The following is a 17,068-nucleotide window of genomic DNA, read 5'->3' as shown; positions in this document are numbered from 1 at the left end:
ATTGAACCCACCGATTCTATTGCTGGTATTCGTTCAATTTTAGGATCGTGAAACTTGTAAGAAATAATTAATGTGATACATTCATTTCAGAATATATCCTGATGCAAAATTTCAGTTATATCGACCCCGACTAATAGCTTTTCACCATATGAATTAGGATTAAAGAAGGAAAAAATCAAATAAAAAACTTGTACAAAATGCAGTTAGATATCTTTTCAGTGCAAATAATCATAAATATTAACCATGTAGTAATTAATGCTAGATCTTTCAGATCAAATGTAAATAATCATCATAATTCTCACATATTACGTAGGTCGAATTTGTTTTCAACAAACCAGGAAATAACGTTATGCACCTTTCACTGTTTTACAAAGTAGAAATTAACGGAAGCCTATATTATATTTCTAGACCAAATAGACCAACTTAATTAAAGGTTGCATGTTCCTTGTCCAAAACTTCAATAACCTTGTCAGCTATTGCACTTGCATACACTGTTGAACCTTCACAAATCTGCATATACATTGGCAAAAATTAGTGGTGGATTTAGGATGGGCTGAGAAAATATTTTATTTAAAATGTGTACATATTACATTCATCATAATTCACAGACTCTAGCTAATGTATGCGCGTCTTCTGTTCAAAATATCCAAAATTATGTCTCCAGAAGCCCCAAACTTCTTGAAAGAAATATCTCAAAACACCAAATTTGTCTAAATCTGGTCTAGTTCAAAAATCTGACACTCTTTTTGAAAAAGGTAAAGGGTTAAAAACTATGTGAAATACTAGAATAATTTTTTTCTCTGTTAAAAACATGTCTCGTTCCGATCCTAACGTTATCAAAGCAGCTCGAGTTTGCCCTTTGAAGTAAACAAGTAGCAACTAAAGGGCAAATTTAAATCATTCACAAAGTTCAAGGGCAAAGTTCATTACAGAATTGAGACAAATTTTTTCCTTAAAACGACCATCCAAGGACATTTTGTTTGTGGACAACTTTCCAAAAAAAAAAAAAAAAAACTCTCCAAAAACTATGTAAAGTGCAAACACAAGCTGAGTTATGCCATCCATATTAAAAATATGTTTACTGAAATTAAATTCTTTAGTTCCTTGCATGCAAGGCCAATTATTTGCCATCATGAAGCCAAATTATTGATGTATATAGTGTATAGAAAGGGGGGAAATGAAGCACCTTGGAGTTGAAGAGGTAACTATAGTGATCACCAAACAATCCTCCAGCAACATGATGGACATCCAGCTTAAGCTCATCAAAAGCTTTTGATACAAAGAGAAGGCAATTCGTTCTCTTGTGCTGATCATGCTGGACAAGTTTAACAGTCACTTCATCTTCCACAACTCTCACATCAACTTCACTATTCTTTGATTTTCTTTGATGCCATGAACTCTTTCCATTGCAAGATTTGTTCGCATAATTCTCAGCTTCTATGACAGCACCATCATCTTTTACTATTCTTTGCTTTTTGATCCTCTCTTTCTTCCAATCTACTTGATTCTTGAGTTCATGTAATCTCATTTTCAGCTCATTGATGTAGCCAATTGCATCCGCAATAATTGTTGCTCTATCATTCTGCTATTCACAAAATTATTATGTCAATACCCTATCAGACACTTTTTCTTGAACTCCCAAAATCATGTAGACTTGCACGTAATGAAACTTTTTCACCTTTTTCCAGAAAACGTTTTCACTTTATTTGGAAATCAAGGTTTGGCCATGGAAATTCCTAATACAATTTGAAGTTGTATTTGGAATTTGAAAGACACCAAAAAACTTGTTTTCACTTTTTTCACTTTCAAACAACCAAATATTCTTTGCAAAAACTATAACCAAACACAACTCCATCTTTAACTCCAACTCCAAAATACCAAATAGAGTGAAAAATATTTGGTTTTCATGGCCAAACGCCTACTTATAGGTTATGTTCTCCCTAATCGAACAAGTTCATTTTCTTTTTATTCTACAGGAATGTGAAAATAACATAGACAAGATTAAAAGCATGCAAAATTTTAAACTACACAAAAAAAAAAAAAAAAAAAAAAAAAAAACATGAAACAAGACTAACAATGAACTAGGATCTGTTGCTAAAAGGCTTATTTGTAAAAATATAATTACCTACAGATTTGAGTTTGTAAGTCAATAAATAAACAATTTAGAGGTTATGCCAAATCCCCATCATCACAGGAGGTGAAAGCCTGAATTAACGGTTAAATTTTTTTTCTAAAAAGTAAATATCTTTTCATGAAAATCAAAACCAAAGTGTGAATATACATACATACCTTTGAGGGATTTGGGATCAAAGTCCTCAAAGCTTGAAACTTGTCACTGAAATGAACTCTCCTTTGTTTCTCAGAAGCATGATGCTTTATATCTTTACCTTCCTTCTTTTTAATTGCTTCAGAGTTGATATCTCCACTTAAAAAACTCCCATCATGGTAAAAAGTACCACCTGTTACCTCTTCTTCAACAACTCCATGACCATGGCTAAACAACGAACCCGTCCCCCAGCTTCCTAATCCATGTGGGGAAAGATGAAACAACTCTTTAAACAAACTAGGTTGTTGTTGTTGTGGGGTACAAGGATTCATAGGCATATTCATCAATTGTGGGTCATAAAAAAGATTAGTTGAAGTTGAGGCTAAAAGACCTAGTGATGGAGTGCTCAAGAAATTTGAAGATTTCTGGAGGTCTGTGTTTGATATGAAATTTGATGGATTTGAAATCAATGAGGAAATGGGGTAGCTAAGTTGTTGTTGATTGTAAGGATTAAACCCCATTTCTCCCCAACTTGGCTGACCAAATTCTTGCATATTCAAGTTATTTTCAGTACTTTGGTCATTATTGCAATTTAGAGTAGAATGAAATTTTCCAATTTCAAGATTCATCTGTTGCTGTAGTCCCATGGAAAAGTTAGTACCATAAGATGTTGCATGATGAAGCAACCCCTCTTTATCTAATCCTTCATCTTGATGAGAAGTAGGATCAAAAGACAAACTTTCTGCATACATTCTGGTTCTTGAAAACAGTTAAAGTAGCTGTTAAATGAAAATAAAACTTGATAAGAAGAAAAATCAAGAATGGAGCAGTTTAGTTGTGGAAGAAAAGTTCAAAAAGAAGAAAGAAATACGTCTACAGTCGCAAATCAGAAAAGTAGTGAGAGCCAGTTTTATAAGGTAGAAAAAAAAAAAGGACACTTATAGTAGTAATGGCTTTTTTTTCTGTTTGGGACAACTGGGGTAAGTTTGTTACTGAGATTCCAAATATTAGAGTGGGGTCCACTGATGATATCTGTACTCAGTAGTTTCTGTTTCTGCAGCTTGATTTGCAACTAACAGTGAAAATTCTAAAGGAAAAAAATCACCCCTTTATTTTCTGTGTTTCTTGATCTTTTGGTCAGTACAGTTGGTCCTTTTCCCCTTAAATGGTCCAGGCAACATTGGTAATAGCATTAAAAAAAAAAATATATAGGAAGCAGACAAACATTTTATTCTGACATTCAGCATTAAGAATTTTGTTCATTATCATTTTTTTAAAGCCTATTGTAAGAAGGAAATCCCTCTGTTTCTATTTTATGCTGTAAAGGAGTGAGCATGTTCATGTTCATTCCATAAGTTCTTTTGCTTGTTTGGGGGTATAGTGTAAGTCCTTGTTTCAGTCTTCAGAGAAGTGGATTAATTTGTCTATAACCACAACTTATCATATGTTCCAAATTGTATGTACATTTTTTTTTTTGCAAAAAAAAATCTATTACGTTGGAGGATCAGGGATAGAGGAATGAGGAGGGCAACAATTATAATAATTAAACACACTTATCGTGTGAGATTGATATTACTAGACTGTAATTCTTATAATCCCAAATATGTACATCAGTGTAATTTTTTTTTTTCCATAGTCGGTTTATCTGCTTTGTAATAACTTAATTTGGGACTCCTCTATAATTATATTTGTACGCCAAAATTTTACTGATAATAAGTTTGTTAAATTAAAAAGTCCGTGTCAAGAAATTAGCTAAATTATTATTGACAAAAACAAAACAAAAAAAAGCTCCTGATTGATTGAATTTAAGTATTTTACTTTCCTTTTTGGTCTATCCCAAAAAGAGTGTTTCTTTCTATATTTAGTAAGTTGACAATTCAAACATCATACACGGCAAGTTTAAGACCACAAGATTCAAATGACATTTTAATATATTACAAATATCTTTAATTTAGAACCACAAGATAAAGTCTCTTTTTATTCCTTAAACTTCATGTCTAGTCAAATTAAGACACTTAAATTGGAACGAAGGGAGTATCAAATAGAATTTAGTAGATTTCTATATAAGTTATTAGGGTCGGTTTTAAGTTATATACACTAACAATATAATGAATTTTTTACACCATCAGTGTATTTGATTTATTTTAATAGAATACATGCAATTATCTTTTAAATGGAAAAATTGTGCAAAAATTTCTTTACAATATTATCGGCACATATAACTTAAACTAGTAAATTTTTTTGGGTAAACGGTTCTTTGTTGTCTTTTTCTATTGCTTCTTTTCTTTTTAATAATATATATATGTTGAGCTTGGACCAATTCAAACATGGTTGAAGCCTTGTATTCTAGAGCCAACTGGGAAACCCGAATGATAACTTGTCAACTAGCAAGAAATTGACATGTAGACAAAGCCAGTGAGAATCAATCCTTGCTACCCAAAGCCTTCTGTAGGCTCTGCTTACCTGTTTGCGACGCGTACCTTACATGATAGCTGCGCCTCGAATTAGCCAAAACAGTGAAGTGAACTGCATAATATAGATACACATCTTGTTCAGTGGAAGTTTTATAGGGAAGCTGCAGCCTGCAAGCATCCTTTCTTGTACCCTTGTCTGTCTCAAACTAGCAAAGGTCTTGATCAACACTTTGACTCACTATTTTTGTTTTCTCAAACTCATCTTCCATTATTACTATTATAAATATATTGTTATTAGTATTTGATTCATTATTTATTTATGGGAAAGTTTCATAAATGACTAACTTGGAAGGCCTTATTTATGCATTTTAGCTACATTTAACCTATTTACATGACGTAGCAAACCTATAGCAAAACTCAGCACTTGTTACTTATTGTATTCACGTTGCTGTATTCATGAATACAATCATTAAAATTTGCTAAGTTTTGTATTCAATTTAAATGTATTCAAACTCAACTGTATTCATTGTAGTTACTTTTATATTGTATTCACTTTATTATATTTAATCAGTTGTATACAAAACACAGAATTTTGCACTAAAAAAGTTAACGAATACACTCAAAAACCGAATACAAAGAAATAAAATTCACTCTATTCATTTGTATACACTTCAAAATTCAATGTATTCATTTGTATACAAGAAATAAAATTAACAAATATACTCAAATACAGAATACAAGAAATAAAATACACCCAAACACTAAATTGTATGCTAAAAAAATTAAAGAATACACTGAATTGTATGCTAAAAAAATTAATGAATTCATTGAAAAAGAAACACGATTTTTCAGATCCGGCACCGAAATCTGACCGGAAAAAGCCACCGTCGGCCAGACTCCGACAAAGAAACATTTGTCGACGGTGAAGATCTCATGTATATCCGGTCAGATCCGGCCAAGATCTGACCGGATCTGACCGTCAAAGTTCGCCGGAGAAGGATGGAAGGCCAATCATTGAAGATCTGATGTATATCCATCAAATCCGGTCAGATCTTGACCGAATATAACCATCAAAGTTCGCTGGAGAAGGATGAAAGGCCAATCGGTGAAGATCTGCTATATATCCGATCAGATCCGGCCAAGATATTACCGGATCTGGCCATCAAAATTCGCCGGAGAAAGGTCATGGTGGCCGGCGGCAGAGCATTGGGGCGGAGATGGGAGAGAGAGAGAGAGAGAGATGGAAGGGTTGAGTTGGAATGAGTTGGAAGTGAATAATGTGATGATGGGGTATTCTACTTTGTATGTATGTATATATATATATATATATATATATATATAGCTATAAGTTGTATTTAACATATTATTATTAGCTATGGGATGTAATTATTTTAAACTATAGTTACTATATATAAATATGTAGTAGAGTTAGTTATGCTATGTAGAATTCAATTCCCTTTATTTATTACATCGCGAATGAATAGAGTTTAACTTCGAAGTACTTTGTGAAAAAGGAATTACTATTAGGCCACCTAAACAATAACTAAATGTAATTGTCCATAAAAGATTGAATTGGCTAGCAAGCGTGTAGAATAAGTGAGGTTAAAGTTAAGGTACACTAAAGTATAGTGAAAAAAAGCAATTATATTGTGAGCGTATATGAGTTAATTACGAGTGATAATTACGTGTGCAAAGATATCATAATTTCTTGGCGGATATGATATTGTATGTATAGGAGTTTATATTTTGTGTTACAGTTTACACTAACTATAGAAATCCTCCTAATAAACCGAGCAAATTAATATGTTGCCGAAGCATATATTCCTAATTATTAGAAAGAAGTGTCAAACTTGAGTAAAGTAGACAGTAGTCAGTTCATTCCCATGGATTCAACAAAGTTATTACTCCTAAATAACACTATCACTAAATTAAACACTATCATCCACTGGCCCAGAAATCTGCTTAGACCCTCTAGAAATCTGCAATAGACACACCAAAGAAATATGAGGCCAAAGTCAGAAAATCAAGGGTGACAAAAATCAAGATATGTAGAAAATAAAAATGAAAGCAAATTAGTAAAAGATAAAGCAATGTATACCATTTCTTGGTACAAGTGGTCCAGCAGTTGAGGGAAATAAGTCCTTTTTGCAAAAGTGGACAAAAAGAAGCCTTCTTTACACTTTTTAACTACTTAGCAAAATTCATATTCAAAAACAAAAAATCAGAGTGCATGTACTTCTAACTGCTTGTCTGCATGTACTTCAGCAAAAATGCCCAAATTTAGAAACTCAAAGCTCTTAAATCTTCACTTGACTCAGACTCATTCTTTGAATTGTCATTCTTCATTATTCCATGGCCCCCACTAATGTAAATTATTGAAACATCATATTTTCAATTTTGATGATCCTCAAATGTAGCTCATCTATACCAATGTAATAATAGAAACTTTATATTTATGAATATGGTGAACAATTTTTAAATCTTTCTCATGAAGATGATTCCAATGATGTGCTAGATAGGACAGAGAGATCAAAAACAGAAAAAGAAGTGTGACAAGATTTTAAAAAGTCAGCCACTAGTGGTGGTGGTCTAATCCCCTTATGTTCATTGTATTTTGTTTTCCTCTTTCATATAAATCAGCCACTGATGGTGGTGTTTCTAGTCAAGATTTTTTTTTTTTTAATTAACTTCAGATCAGACAGGGAGAAAAAGTTTACCATAAATGAAAGAGCTGAACTATTAATAGCTGTTTGTTGGTGCAATTGCCGCATACTGTATGTCCACAACCTCAATGAGATTCTTGGCTATTGCACTTGCATACACAGTAGATCCTTCAGAAATCTGCATATTTGTTTAGACAATACATTGAATACAATATCAGAAATGTAAACAACATGAGATATCAAGTCAAACAACATATGTAAATTAAAACAACCTTGGAGTTAAACAAGAAGCTGTAGTAATCACCAATAAGTCCACCAGCAACATGGTGAAGATCCAATTGAAGATCATCAAGAACCTTAGATGCAAAGAGAAGGCAATTAATTCTCTTCTGCTGAACAAGTTTGACAGTAACTTCATCATCGACGATCCGGACATCAACTTCAGTATTCTTAGACCTCCTCTGAAGCCATGAACTCCTTAATGAATTTCCATTGTAAGATTGGTCCACTTCATCCATTATTTGCTTTGCATCAGTACCATCCATGGAATTACCACCACCTTCTGTCTTTTGCCTCTTCATCCTATCTCTGCTACATCTCTTCTTCTCCACCATAAGTTTCAACTCATTCACTCCCCTTATCAGCTCATTGATGTAATCAATTGCATCCTTCACTATTGATGCTCTATCATTCTTTCATTGACAAAATTCGAACAAGATAAAACTTGCATCATCAATAGACCATCATATTAAAAATAAAGAAATAATTACAGTCCAATGCCTCTCGGGGTTTAAACAGTTTTGTATGCCATGCAAAATATACAATATACATCATATACATATAATATACATCTAATATACATAATCAGTGTGTAAGTTCTATAATGTTTAGGCTAACATCCATAATTAATTTTGTCCTACAGGCCAAAAAAAAAAAAAAATTAAAAAAAAAAAAGTTGTGCAATAGCAAAGGATCACAAATTTTATTCAACATAATTAAGATGGTTTGATCATAATGAAAAAAGAATCTTTTCAAAGTAGAAAATGAATAGAGAACCAAGTTATGATTGTAAGAGTGAGTACCTTGCTAGGGTTGGGAACCATACTCCTCAAAGCTTTGTACTTGTCATTCAAATGCACTCTCCTCTGCCTCTCAGTAGCAAAATGTTTTGTTTCTTTACCATCCCTATTTTTGGCAATACCATTCATATCAGCAGAAAACTCAAAGATCCCATTGTCAAAAGGCCTTCTTTCTCCATCTTGATACAAAGCACCACTCACCTCTCTGTCCTCCATACCATTAAAGAAAGAATTATCATTGCTTCTTAAGTTTCTTAAGTCATAGCCATGTGGCAAAGAGTGGAATAGCTCTCTTAATAAAGGGGGTTGTGGGGGTAGATTCAATGGGAGAACTAAAGAAGGGTCATAGATAGCACTTGAAGTTGATGCACCATCAATGTGATCACCTATAAGGCCTAGTGAAGTTAACAAATTTGGTGATTTCTGAGGAAGCAAAGAAGATTGTGTGCATCTTGGTAAAGGAAACATGTTGAGAAGATCAGGCATTGGAGTTGGGAAATTTTGCTGCTGAAAGTTATTAGTGTTATTATTATCTTCTTGAATTTGGTAAGGAGGGAAATTCATCATTTCTCCCCAGTTTGATTGATCACAAGATAACCCTTGATGATTATTATTGGGCTGATCATGTACCAATTGATCTTGCATGTTGTTGTTATGATTATTATTGTAACACTGTTCCATTTCAAGATTCAGTTGCTGCTGAAATTCCATTTCCAAGGCTGCTGCTGTAGCATCTTGTTGCGAGGAATTATTATGATATGTTTGTTCTTGTATGGCAAAAACATCTTCTGCTAGTCCTTCATGCTGCACTTGAGTGGAAGGATCAAAACAAGCACTTTCTTCTGCATACATTTTCTTGATTTTCTGTTGTACTTTCTGCAGACCTGTTAAAAAAAATGAACAGAACAAAGGACATAAATCAGTAAAGAAAGATACCATTTCCAAGAAAACATCATAGCTCTGCAAAAAAGAAGGTATCTTTACCTAAACTTATGGTACAGTTTAGAACCAGCTTGTACTAAAAGTTAGAGTGTTTTGAATCAAAGCAATCAAGAAAGTAGCTGATCAACTTCATCAGATAAAATAAGGGAAGCTGTTGAACAGTTCCATAATATCAACCATAAAAGATGAAACAGAAAAACAAAAAGGGGAAAAAGAAGAGCTTTGAGAAAAGACTACTTGAAGAGGGAGAGAGAGAGATGCTGTTGTGGGATTGGCAAATAAAGGTTGGTTGGTTGGTTTTGGGTTAGGAGACTAAAAACTGAATTTATACAAAGTTGTGTACTTCAGTTTTTCCTCATAGCAAGGGAAGTTTGTTACTGTGATTAACAGGTCAGTGGGTCCACACTAGAAAATTTATTTTTATTCCTACCCCGTGTTTCGTACTGGTATTTGGGCCCGAGTAAATTTGAATTAGCATCAGTCCCACAATAGTGGGTAACACACTCCCTAATAGAAGTGATTTCATAGTCGAAGTTCGAACCGAGAATGATAGAATACTAATTACAATGACAACTCCACCACTCCACTCATCAGTCCTAAAGTATTTGAGTACTTGCCTCTTTTTTTGTCTTTTTGCTTAAATTCGGTACTTGCATTAGTTGCTGCTGCAGCTTTGATTCCCACCTGACCATTATACCATCTCAGCTCCAACTTTCATTTTCTTTTTTCGCCTAACAATTGTTATTCTATATTTTCCTTCAAGTAGAGTGGCTCTTGTTTTCAGTATAATTGCTATGCATTAATAGTATAAAGAATATTTATATAATTAAGATAGTTATTAAGTATTTAAAAATAAAATTTTGTGATAAGCATTAATTGATAATTAACATGATAAAAATGATAGTGTTATAGTGCGTATAATTTAAATCTTTTGTTGTTTCTATAGTTCTTTTAAAAAAATTATCTTTCTCTTTCACGTAGTTAAAAAGGAGTAAGAAAACTCAACCAAACAAACATTCAAACTCGAAAAATAGGTATGTACAGTCCTAACTTTTTATAACAATAATTCTCTATAATATCATTTTGTTCTAGTAGGCAAGTGTCTTCGGAATCGATTTTTCATGATATATTTTTTGCACAATTTTTTTCTATAACCGTTAAATAAAATTTTAACGTCAAATATTATTATAAATATAACAATAATCTGCTATAAAGTCAAAAAAATATCCCAACGAACGACCCTACTATAAAGATTATGAAAATATATCACTGATTCGGTTGAAAGGCTAAGTGGTTGTTCCAATTAGTTGGAGTGGCCAGTTTGCATGGAGGTAATTACTGAATAGTGGACCCCAGTACCACATGTCATTAGAATGATAAACAAATTGTTACTCTCAACTAACAATGTCTGCAGAAATATCACCATTTGCGTGAATGCATAGTGTTTAAAACCTTTTTTATTTTTATTTTATTTCTATACCTTCTTCTTGTTGTTGCTGCTGCTATACTAAAATTTGACCATATATAAAATGTTCTCAATTTTTGGCATCTACAAGTACACATACCAATTAATACAATCAACTGCTAACTTTCAATTTCCATAGACTAAGCATAAGATAAGCTCTTTTGGCTTTTCCCTATTATAATGTCACTATAATAAGTAAAGTAATGGTGTTGATGATATTTGATAGTTCTGTACTTCATTTTATTAGATGTTTCCATTTATAAGCAAAATAATTGGTCAGATAAGAAGCCGCAAAAAAAAAAAAAAAAAAAAAACTATTTTGAATGCTAGTTTGATTTTTTTATGTCCAACAAATTGCTTTATTAGTAGTACTACGTGATAAGGTATCTATTTGTCATAAAAATGTATAGTACATGATAACGACAATAGTCAGTGTCATACTTCTTAACAGAAAGTACAACCATTTATTGTGTAATTAGTTGTACATGGAAAATGGAAGAACCAAATTTTTTACTCAGAGCCAGAGGAATCGAAATATATTATACCTTGCAAGAAAATTTAATATATAGTAGTATATAAATATACATAACAAAATTTATCTATATATCTATACAAAGTAATTTTTCGACGTGTTAGTGACATTTAACTCCTCTAGACAAAGATAGTTCCGCCTCACTAAGTCCACTTCCATGGTTCATCAAAGAAGTAATGCTTATAGTGTTACTCAGTGCCCACAAATATAATATTTATACGCCCAATTTTAAATCTATATGTACATAATACTGTGAATTTATGATTATATTTGGCCTCAACAATTTGAAAATATTAATTTGGTTAGTCCTAATGGGCAGGAGAGACATTTCCGGGGGTCATCAAATCTCATTTGAAGAGCAATTTTATCGCCGTTCAAGGTGAAATCATAGAAAGTTGATGTGTTGAATTGTTAGGCATAACTTGCTGCTGATTTTCATCATTGCATTATCCAAATTAGAGTACAAGGCAATATAGTTGCCAATTTTTTTTGACTTAGCTAGTATGTGACGATGTTGAGAGGGAGCCTTGAAGCAACCCTAATGTTATCTCTGTACCATCTATAAGTGACGGGTTCGAGCCGTAAAATCAATCATTGATACTTGTGTCAAAATAAACTGCTTACATCACACCCCTTTGGAATGCGGCCTTACCCAGACCTAGAGTGAACATGGGATGGTCCGGATCACTGAGCTGCTCTTTTTGTTTTAGTCTATGACCCCTCAAGTTAATTTGGTGACTAACTATAAGATGAATAATGAGTACAAATAAGCAAAATTGATCTCTTAAATATTATCTATTTTTTTTTCTAGTGTTAGTACGTCCGTTAAACTCCACATGTGTGAGTATGTTGATACAGCCAGTTTAATTTCGGACAAAGGAGAAGAGCTGTGATCAGTTGATGCCTTGATGGTTGGCTAAAGCTGAATTCGCGACTTAAGTAGCACAAAAAAAGAAAAGTTGAACCAAAGTAGTACAGAAAAAAAAAAAAACACATAAATAGGATTCACGCACGAAATTCGTGCGTGAATGAGTCCAGCAAAAAATTACTTAAGTCTTCTGTACTACTTAGTTTTCTGTTAATTTGAGGGGACACTTTATCCTTTCTACTTTTCCTTTTTCTCCTTGGTGGGGCCTAAGCAAGTTGAACTGATGGTTTTCTTGAACCCAAATGACACTACCTTTCTCAAAAAGAGTCCGGAACTAAAATGCCCCAAAAAAATCACTTTAAACCAAAATACCCGGAATTGATAGCCAACTTTATTTTTTGCAACACTTAGTGTTTTTTTTTCATACTTTGACCAACGATTAGTCGTGTGTCAAGACTCCGAAACGTCAATATTTTATATAGAACCTGATATTTTTTTCTGCGTACAATAATGTAGGCCCAATACATCAAAGATACGTAGACGTTCGGATAGTCATTTTAGGGGTTGAAAAGGTGCCCGAAGTAAGTTTTGTTTGAAAAAACTTAGTGTTTTTTCCATACTTTGACCAACGATTAGTCATGTGTCAAGACTCCGAAACGTCAATATTTTATATAGAACCTGATATTTTTTTCTGCGTACAATAATGTAGGCCCAATACATCAAAGATACGTAGGCGTTCGGATAGTCATTTTAGGGGTTGAAAAGGTGCCCGAAGTAAGTTTTGTTTGAAAAAACTTAGTGTTTTTTTCATACTTTGACCAACGATTAGTCGTGTGTCAAGACTCCGAAACGTCAATATTTTATACAGAACCTGATATTTTTTTCTGCGTACAATAATGTAGGCCCAATACATCAAGGATACGTAGACGTTTAGGGGTTGAAAAGGTGCCCTAAGTAAGTTTTGTTTGAAAAATCTTAGTGTTTTTTTCATACTTTGACCATACTTTCAAACAAAATTTACTTTGGGTACCTTTTCAACCCCTAAAATGACGATTCGAACGTCTACGTATCCTTGATGTATTGGGTCTACATTATTGTACGCAGAAAAAAAAATATCAGGTTCTATATAAAATATTGACGTTTCAGAGTCTTGACACACGACTAATCGTTGGTCAAAGTATGGAAAAAAACACTAAGTGTTGCAAAAAATAAAGTTGGCCAATTTTTTTTTTTTTTTGGTACTGTTTGCTTCTATAACGCAGTAAAATACTGCGCTAAAGCACTTAAAGGCTCCGTCTCCGTGAACTGCTTTAGCGCAGTAAATTATTGCGCTAAAGATAGTTTTGTGACTTTTTTTTGTTAGTATTTTGGTTTAAAATGATTTTTTTGGGGGCATTTTGGTTCCGGACTCTTTTTGAGAAAGGTAGTGTCATTTGGGTTCAAGAAAACCATCAGTTAAACTTGCTTAGGCCCCACCAAGGAGGAAAAGGAAAAATAGAAAGGCTAAAGTGTCCCCTCAAATCAACAGAAAACTAAGTAGTACAGAGGACCTAAGTAATTTTTTGCTGGACTCATTCACGCACGAATTTCGTGCGTGAAAGGCCCAAGTGCATTTTTGCATTTTGGTCATTTCACGCACGAAATTCGTGCGTGAATCCTATTTATGTGTTTTTTTTTTTTCTGTACTATTTTGGTTTAATATTTTTTTTTTTTGTGCTACTTAAGTCGCGAATTCGCTAAAGCCTGGTTAGTTAAAATGGACGGTGAAGATTTATATATATAACTGATTTCAATTAGTTGGCATGGGATTGAAATTTAATACTATTATTGCTCCTTTGTTGTTATACACCTTTTCATCTAGCTTTTAGCTGCGAAGCATCAGACGGAAAGATGGATATTTTGTTAGATGGATCATTTATTAGGTTGTATTAAAGTGTCTTTGCATCTTTAACTAGAGATCTCGAAATCGAGCCTTGGGAATATAATCACCTTTGGTAGTGAGCTCTTTACTCCCAAAGTAGGACTTTTCGGTATAAATCCAAATTAGTCGGGTCTCCAAACTGATACCGAATAGTAGATGAGAAATCAAAGAAAAAAATATAGTAAAGCTTTTTTTTTTATAACCAATTAAAGAATTATTTTAAATTACTTAAGGATGAAAAAAACTCAATTGAAATTAAAATTAGAATTATTACCTATTTAATTTTGTTACCCATATTGTAACAGCAATAGCTTCCCAATAGGGAACAGCTTGGGAAGCCAAAAATCAACTGTTTCCAATAATCTTGCTAGCTGTGGCTGATCAATCATTGGATTTATGCTGAAAGGTCGATCACACATTTCTTGTGACGGCCAAGATGAATAATGCAGTTACTCACAAATATTATAATACTCCATTTGACACGCATTTAAAGAAATCATAAAATTGGGATGAAATTATCAGTAATTTTTTTTTCTTAGTCACCAAAATATACCTAAGTAATTTTCACCAATTTATGGTTCCAACTTCCAACTAAGCTCTAGATGCTCAACGAGTGCATCACAATTCACAAAAGGTCGTCATTTCTTTGTAATAATGACCATCTTTTCCAGTTTCATCATGATTCTCAGAACAATTGGAAAAAAATATTCTATCAATTAAGGGATTTTACAATCAGTTAGGAAATGCAGAACATACATCACAACAGTACAACAATTTTGTTTTACAGTACATAATCATTAATTACCTATTGTTAGTTCATGGCTCACCTACGCTAGTTAAATAGTTGATCTATAAAATCCTACAGCTACAAATGTGGTTGAGTGTGTCTGGGGGTACTCAAGAATTGTACAGGGTATAGTGTAGCTTGTTAAGGTGTGTAATCATCTAATTGAAAAATTTAAACCCTCTAGAAAAAAACACTTCGATATTTACTTAATTATGTTTTTGTCATTGGCTAAGCATGTGAAAATTATTTCTTATAATGGATCGCGGAGAGACTCGAAGACCTCCGCTTGCTATGGATATTAAATTTTGTGATCATCTCTTCTGAAAGCTTGAGTTATTGTAAAGAACGCACTTTTAATTACTTAATCATATTATGTAATTAAAACCCTCACAACCGGACCTAATTCTTTAATGTTTATATTGTAAACGATAAGAAGAAAATGATACTCCTTTCCAACTTAATTAGGAGCAATATTTGAGAAGTCCTCTCAACTTAGTTAGAAGTAGATTTTATTGCTTCATATCTTTGAACACTAACAAAGCCCCATACGAGTAACTCTCGTTTTGTAAACAGATCAACTTGCAAAGAGTTTGAATTTGTGTGAACTCTAAAATATCTAGGATATGAGAAGGTAAGGTATCATGTATGTCCCCTCTTTCATGTATTTGTGTTTCCTATTGTTTGCAACAAATTTTAATATGCGGAAAATAAACTGCAACCACAAACAAAATATGAAGAAACAAAGATTTTATTTATGAATATTGCGGGTACAAGATCTATTTACTCCCTTGATTCTTCTCTCCTAATATTTCTCCGTAATTCGAGGGTCGTTAGTAACTTATTTCTCGAACGTAGGATGATTTGGATTTGGATATGGATATGTGGACTTTCTTGGGATGTATTTGATCTCCATGAAAGGATATTGTGGAACTTCTTGAAGTATTTGATTCTCAAGAAATATCCGACTACATATTGACCTCTTTTTGAATACCCATGAGTTTATGGGATATATCAGATCCATCTTCAAGTGAATATGTATCCTGTATATAGGCATAATGTAGGGTTTAGGGTAGAGTAGTCTCTAAGAAAACCTAACACATATTGGGCTCAACTTGTAGAGTCCCACAAAATTTCGATGTCTACACATATGCTTATAAACAAGCAGAGGCGGAATCATGATTTTTAGTTTATGAGTTTTGGATCACAATTTTTTGGCATACTAGAATTTGAATGAATTGTTTTTACATATTAAATGAATTCATTAACAAAAATACATAATTTGAGCTAAAGCTACTTGTTTTGCTGAACCCGTAGAGCATTGTGGCTCCGTCACTATATACAAGGTCACAAGATATATATGTTGTACCAAATCAGCATAGTCCATTGAAGTTTCCTGTCAATTTTGTTTAACAACAGAGCCTTAATCACCTTGAAAATATACTAATTCTAATTTTTTTTATTCATGTTTTTTTTTATTCATGTCTTAATTTCTGCCTTTTTGTTGGTTATTTTTTAGAACACAGGGATATGAGAAAGCAAAAAAGTATAGCAGTGGAAGAACATTATTTTATTGACTGCTGCAGGTTACATATATAAAACCTGGAAAAAACAAAAGCAGTAAAAAAAGAGACACGATCCTAGCAGATTCATAGAATCATTATCTTTACGAACTAACTCCTAAATAATAGGAAAAGATAGCTAACAACTATTTGACTAAGTCTTATTCAAAAACTAAAGCAGTAAAAATAAATTTACTGCAGTTCTAAAGCAAATTCCTAACACTCCTCCTTGCTTTGGAAGCTGCAAACTCCAATCTTTTGTTTGAGAAGCTCGAATTTGCTGACTGGTAAAGTCTTAGTGAATATATCAGCCAATTGCTCTTCCGTCTTGCAGTAGACAAGAGTTACATCTCCATCTTTTTGCACTTCTCTCAGGAAGAAAAACTTGATATTGAAGTGCTTAGCTTTCCCATGAAACACAGGATTGTGAGAAATGGCTATTGCTGCTTGGTTGTCCACGAACACTTCAATGCTTCCTGTCGGTTCCATATGCAGATCAACCAAAACTTTCTTCAACCACAATGCTTGATTTACTACTGCTGTAGCTGCCACAAACTCAGCTTCGGCAGTAG

At 33.1% G+C, this 17,068-nt stretch overlaps 2 protein-coding genes across 2 annotated transcripts; both read right to left on the bottom strand.

Annotated features, from left to right (window-relative positions):
• Positions 1-256: 256 nt before the first annotated feature.
• Positions 257-3,139, bottom strand: LOC132599903 (transcription factor bHLH91-like). The gene is made up of 3 exons (XM_060313069.1): positions 2,290-3,139; positions 1,187-1,582; positions 257-510 (listed from the first exon to the last, which is right to left on the bottom strand). Exons 1-3 carry the CDS (start codon positions 3,016-3,018, stop codon positions 424-426), a joined length of 1,212 nt encoding a protein of 403 aa, XP_060169052.1. The 5' UTR covers positions 3,019-3,139; the 3' UTR covers positions 257-423.
• Positions 3,140-6,376: 3,237 nt separating this feature from the next.
• LOC132599902 (transcription factor bHLH91-like) lies at positions 6,377-9,642 on the bottom strand. The gene is made up of 5 exons (XM_060313068.1): positions 9,407-9,642; positions 8,426-9,306; positions 7,616-8,035; positions 7,398-7,521; positions 6,377-6,659 (listed from the first exon to the last, which is right to left on the bottom strand). Exons 2-4 carry the CDS (start codon positions 9,272-9,274, stop codon positions 7,420-7,422), a joined length of 1,371 nt encoding a protein of 456 aa, XP_060169051.1. The 5' UTR covers positions 9,275-9,306; positions 9,407-9,642; the 3' UTR covers positions 6,377-6,659; positions 7,398-7,419.
• Positions 9,643-17,068: the final 7,426 nt, after the last annotated feature.

This window comes from Lycium barbarum, chromosome 6, assembly GCF_019175385.1.
Source record: "Lycium barbarum isolate Lr01 chromosome 6, ASM1917538v2, whole genome shotgun sequence".
Lineage (NCBI taxonomy): Eukaryota > Viridiplantae > Streptophyta > Magnoliopsida > Solanales > Solanaceae > Lycium > Lycium barbarum.
The sequence above is the reverse complement of the archived record's forward strand: the minus strand, read 5'-3'. Positions and strand labels throughout refer to the sequence as shown.

Coding starts and splice junctions, on each gene's coding strand:
- LOC132599903 (XM_060313069.1), bottom strand. CDS start 3,018: ATGTATGCAGAAAGTTTGTCTTTTGATCCTACTTCTCATCAAGATGAA. Junction 1,583..2,289: donor TGATCCCAAATCCCTCAAAG/GTATGTATGTAT, acceptor TGTGAATAGCAG/AATGATAGAGCAACAATTAT. Junction 511..1,186: donor GTTACCTCTTCAACTCCAAG/GTGCTTCATTTC, acceptor ATGTATATGCAG/ATTTGTGAAGGTTCAACAGT.
- LOC132599902 (XM_060313068.1), bottom strand. CDS start 9,274: ATGTATGCAGAAGAAAGTGCTTGTTTTGATCCTTCCACTCAAGTGCAG. Junction 8,036..8,425: donor TGGTTCCCAACCCTAGCAAG/GTACTCACTCTT, acceptor TGTCAATGAAAG/AATGATAGAGCATCAATAGT. Junction 7,522..7,615: donor GCTTCTTGTTTAACTCCAAG/GTTGTTTTAATT, acceptor ACAAATATGCAG/ATTTCTGAAGGATCTACTGT.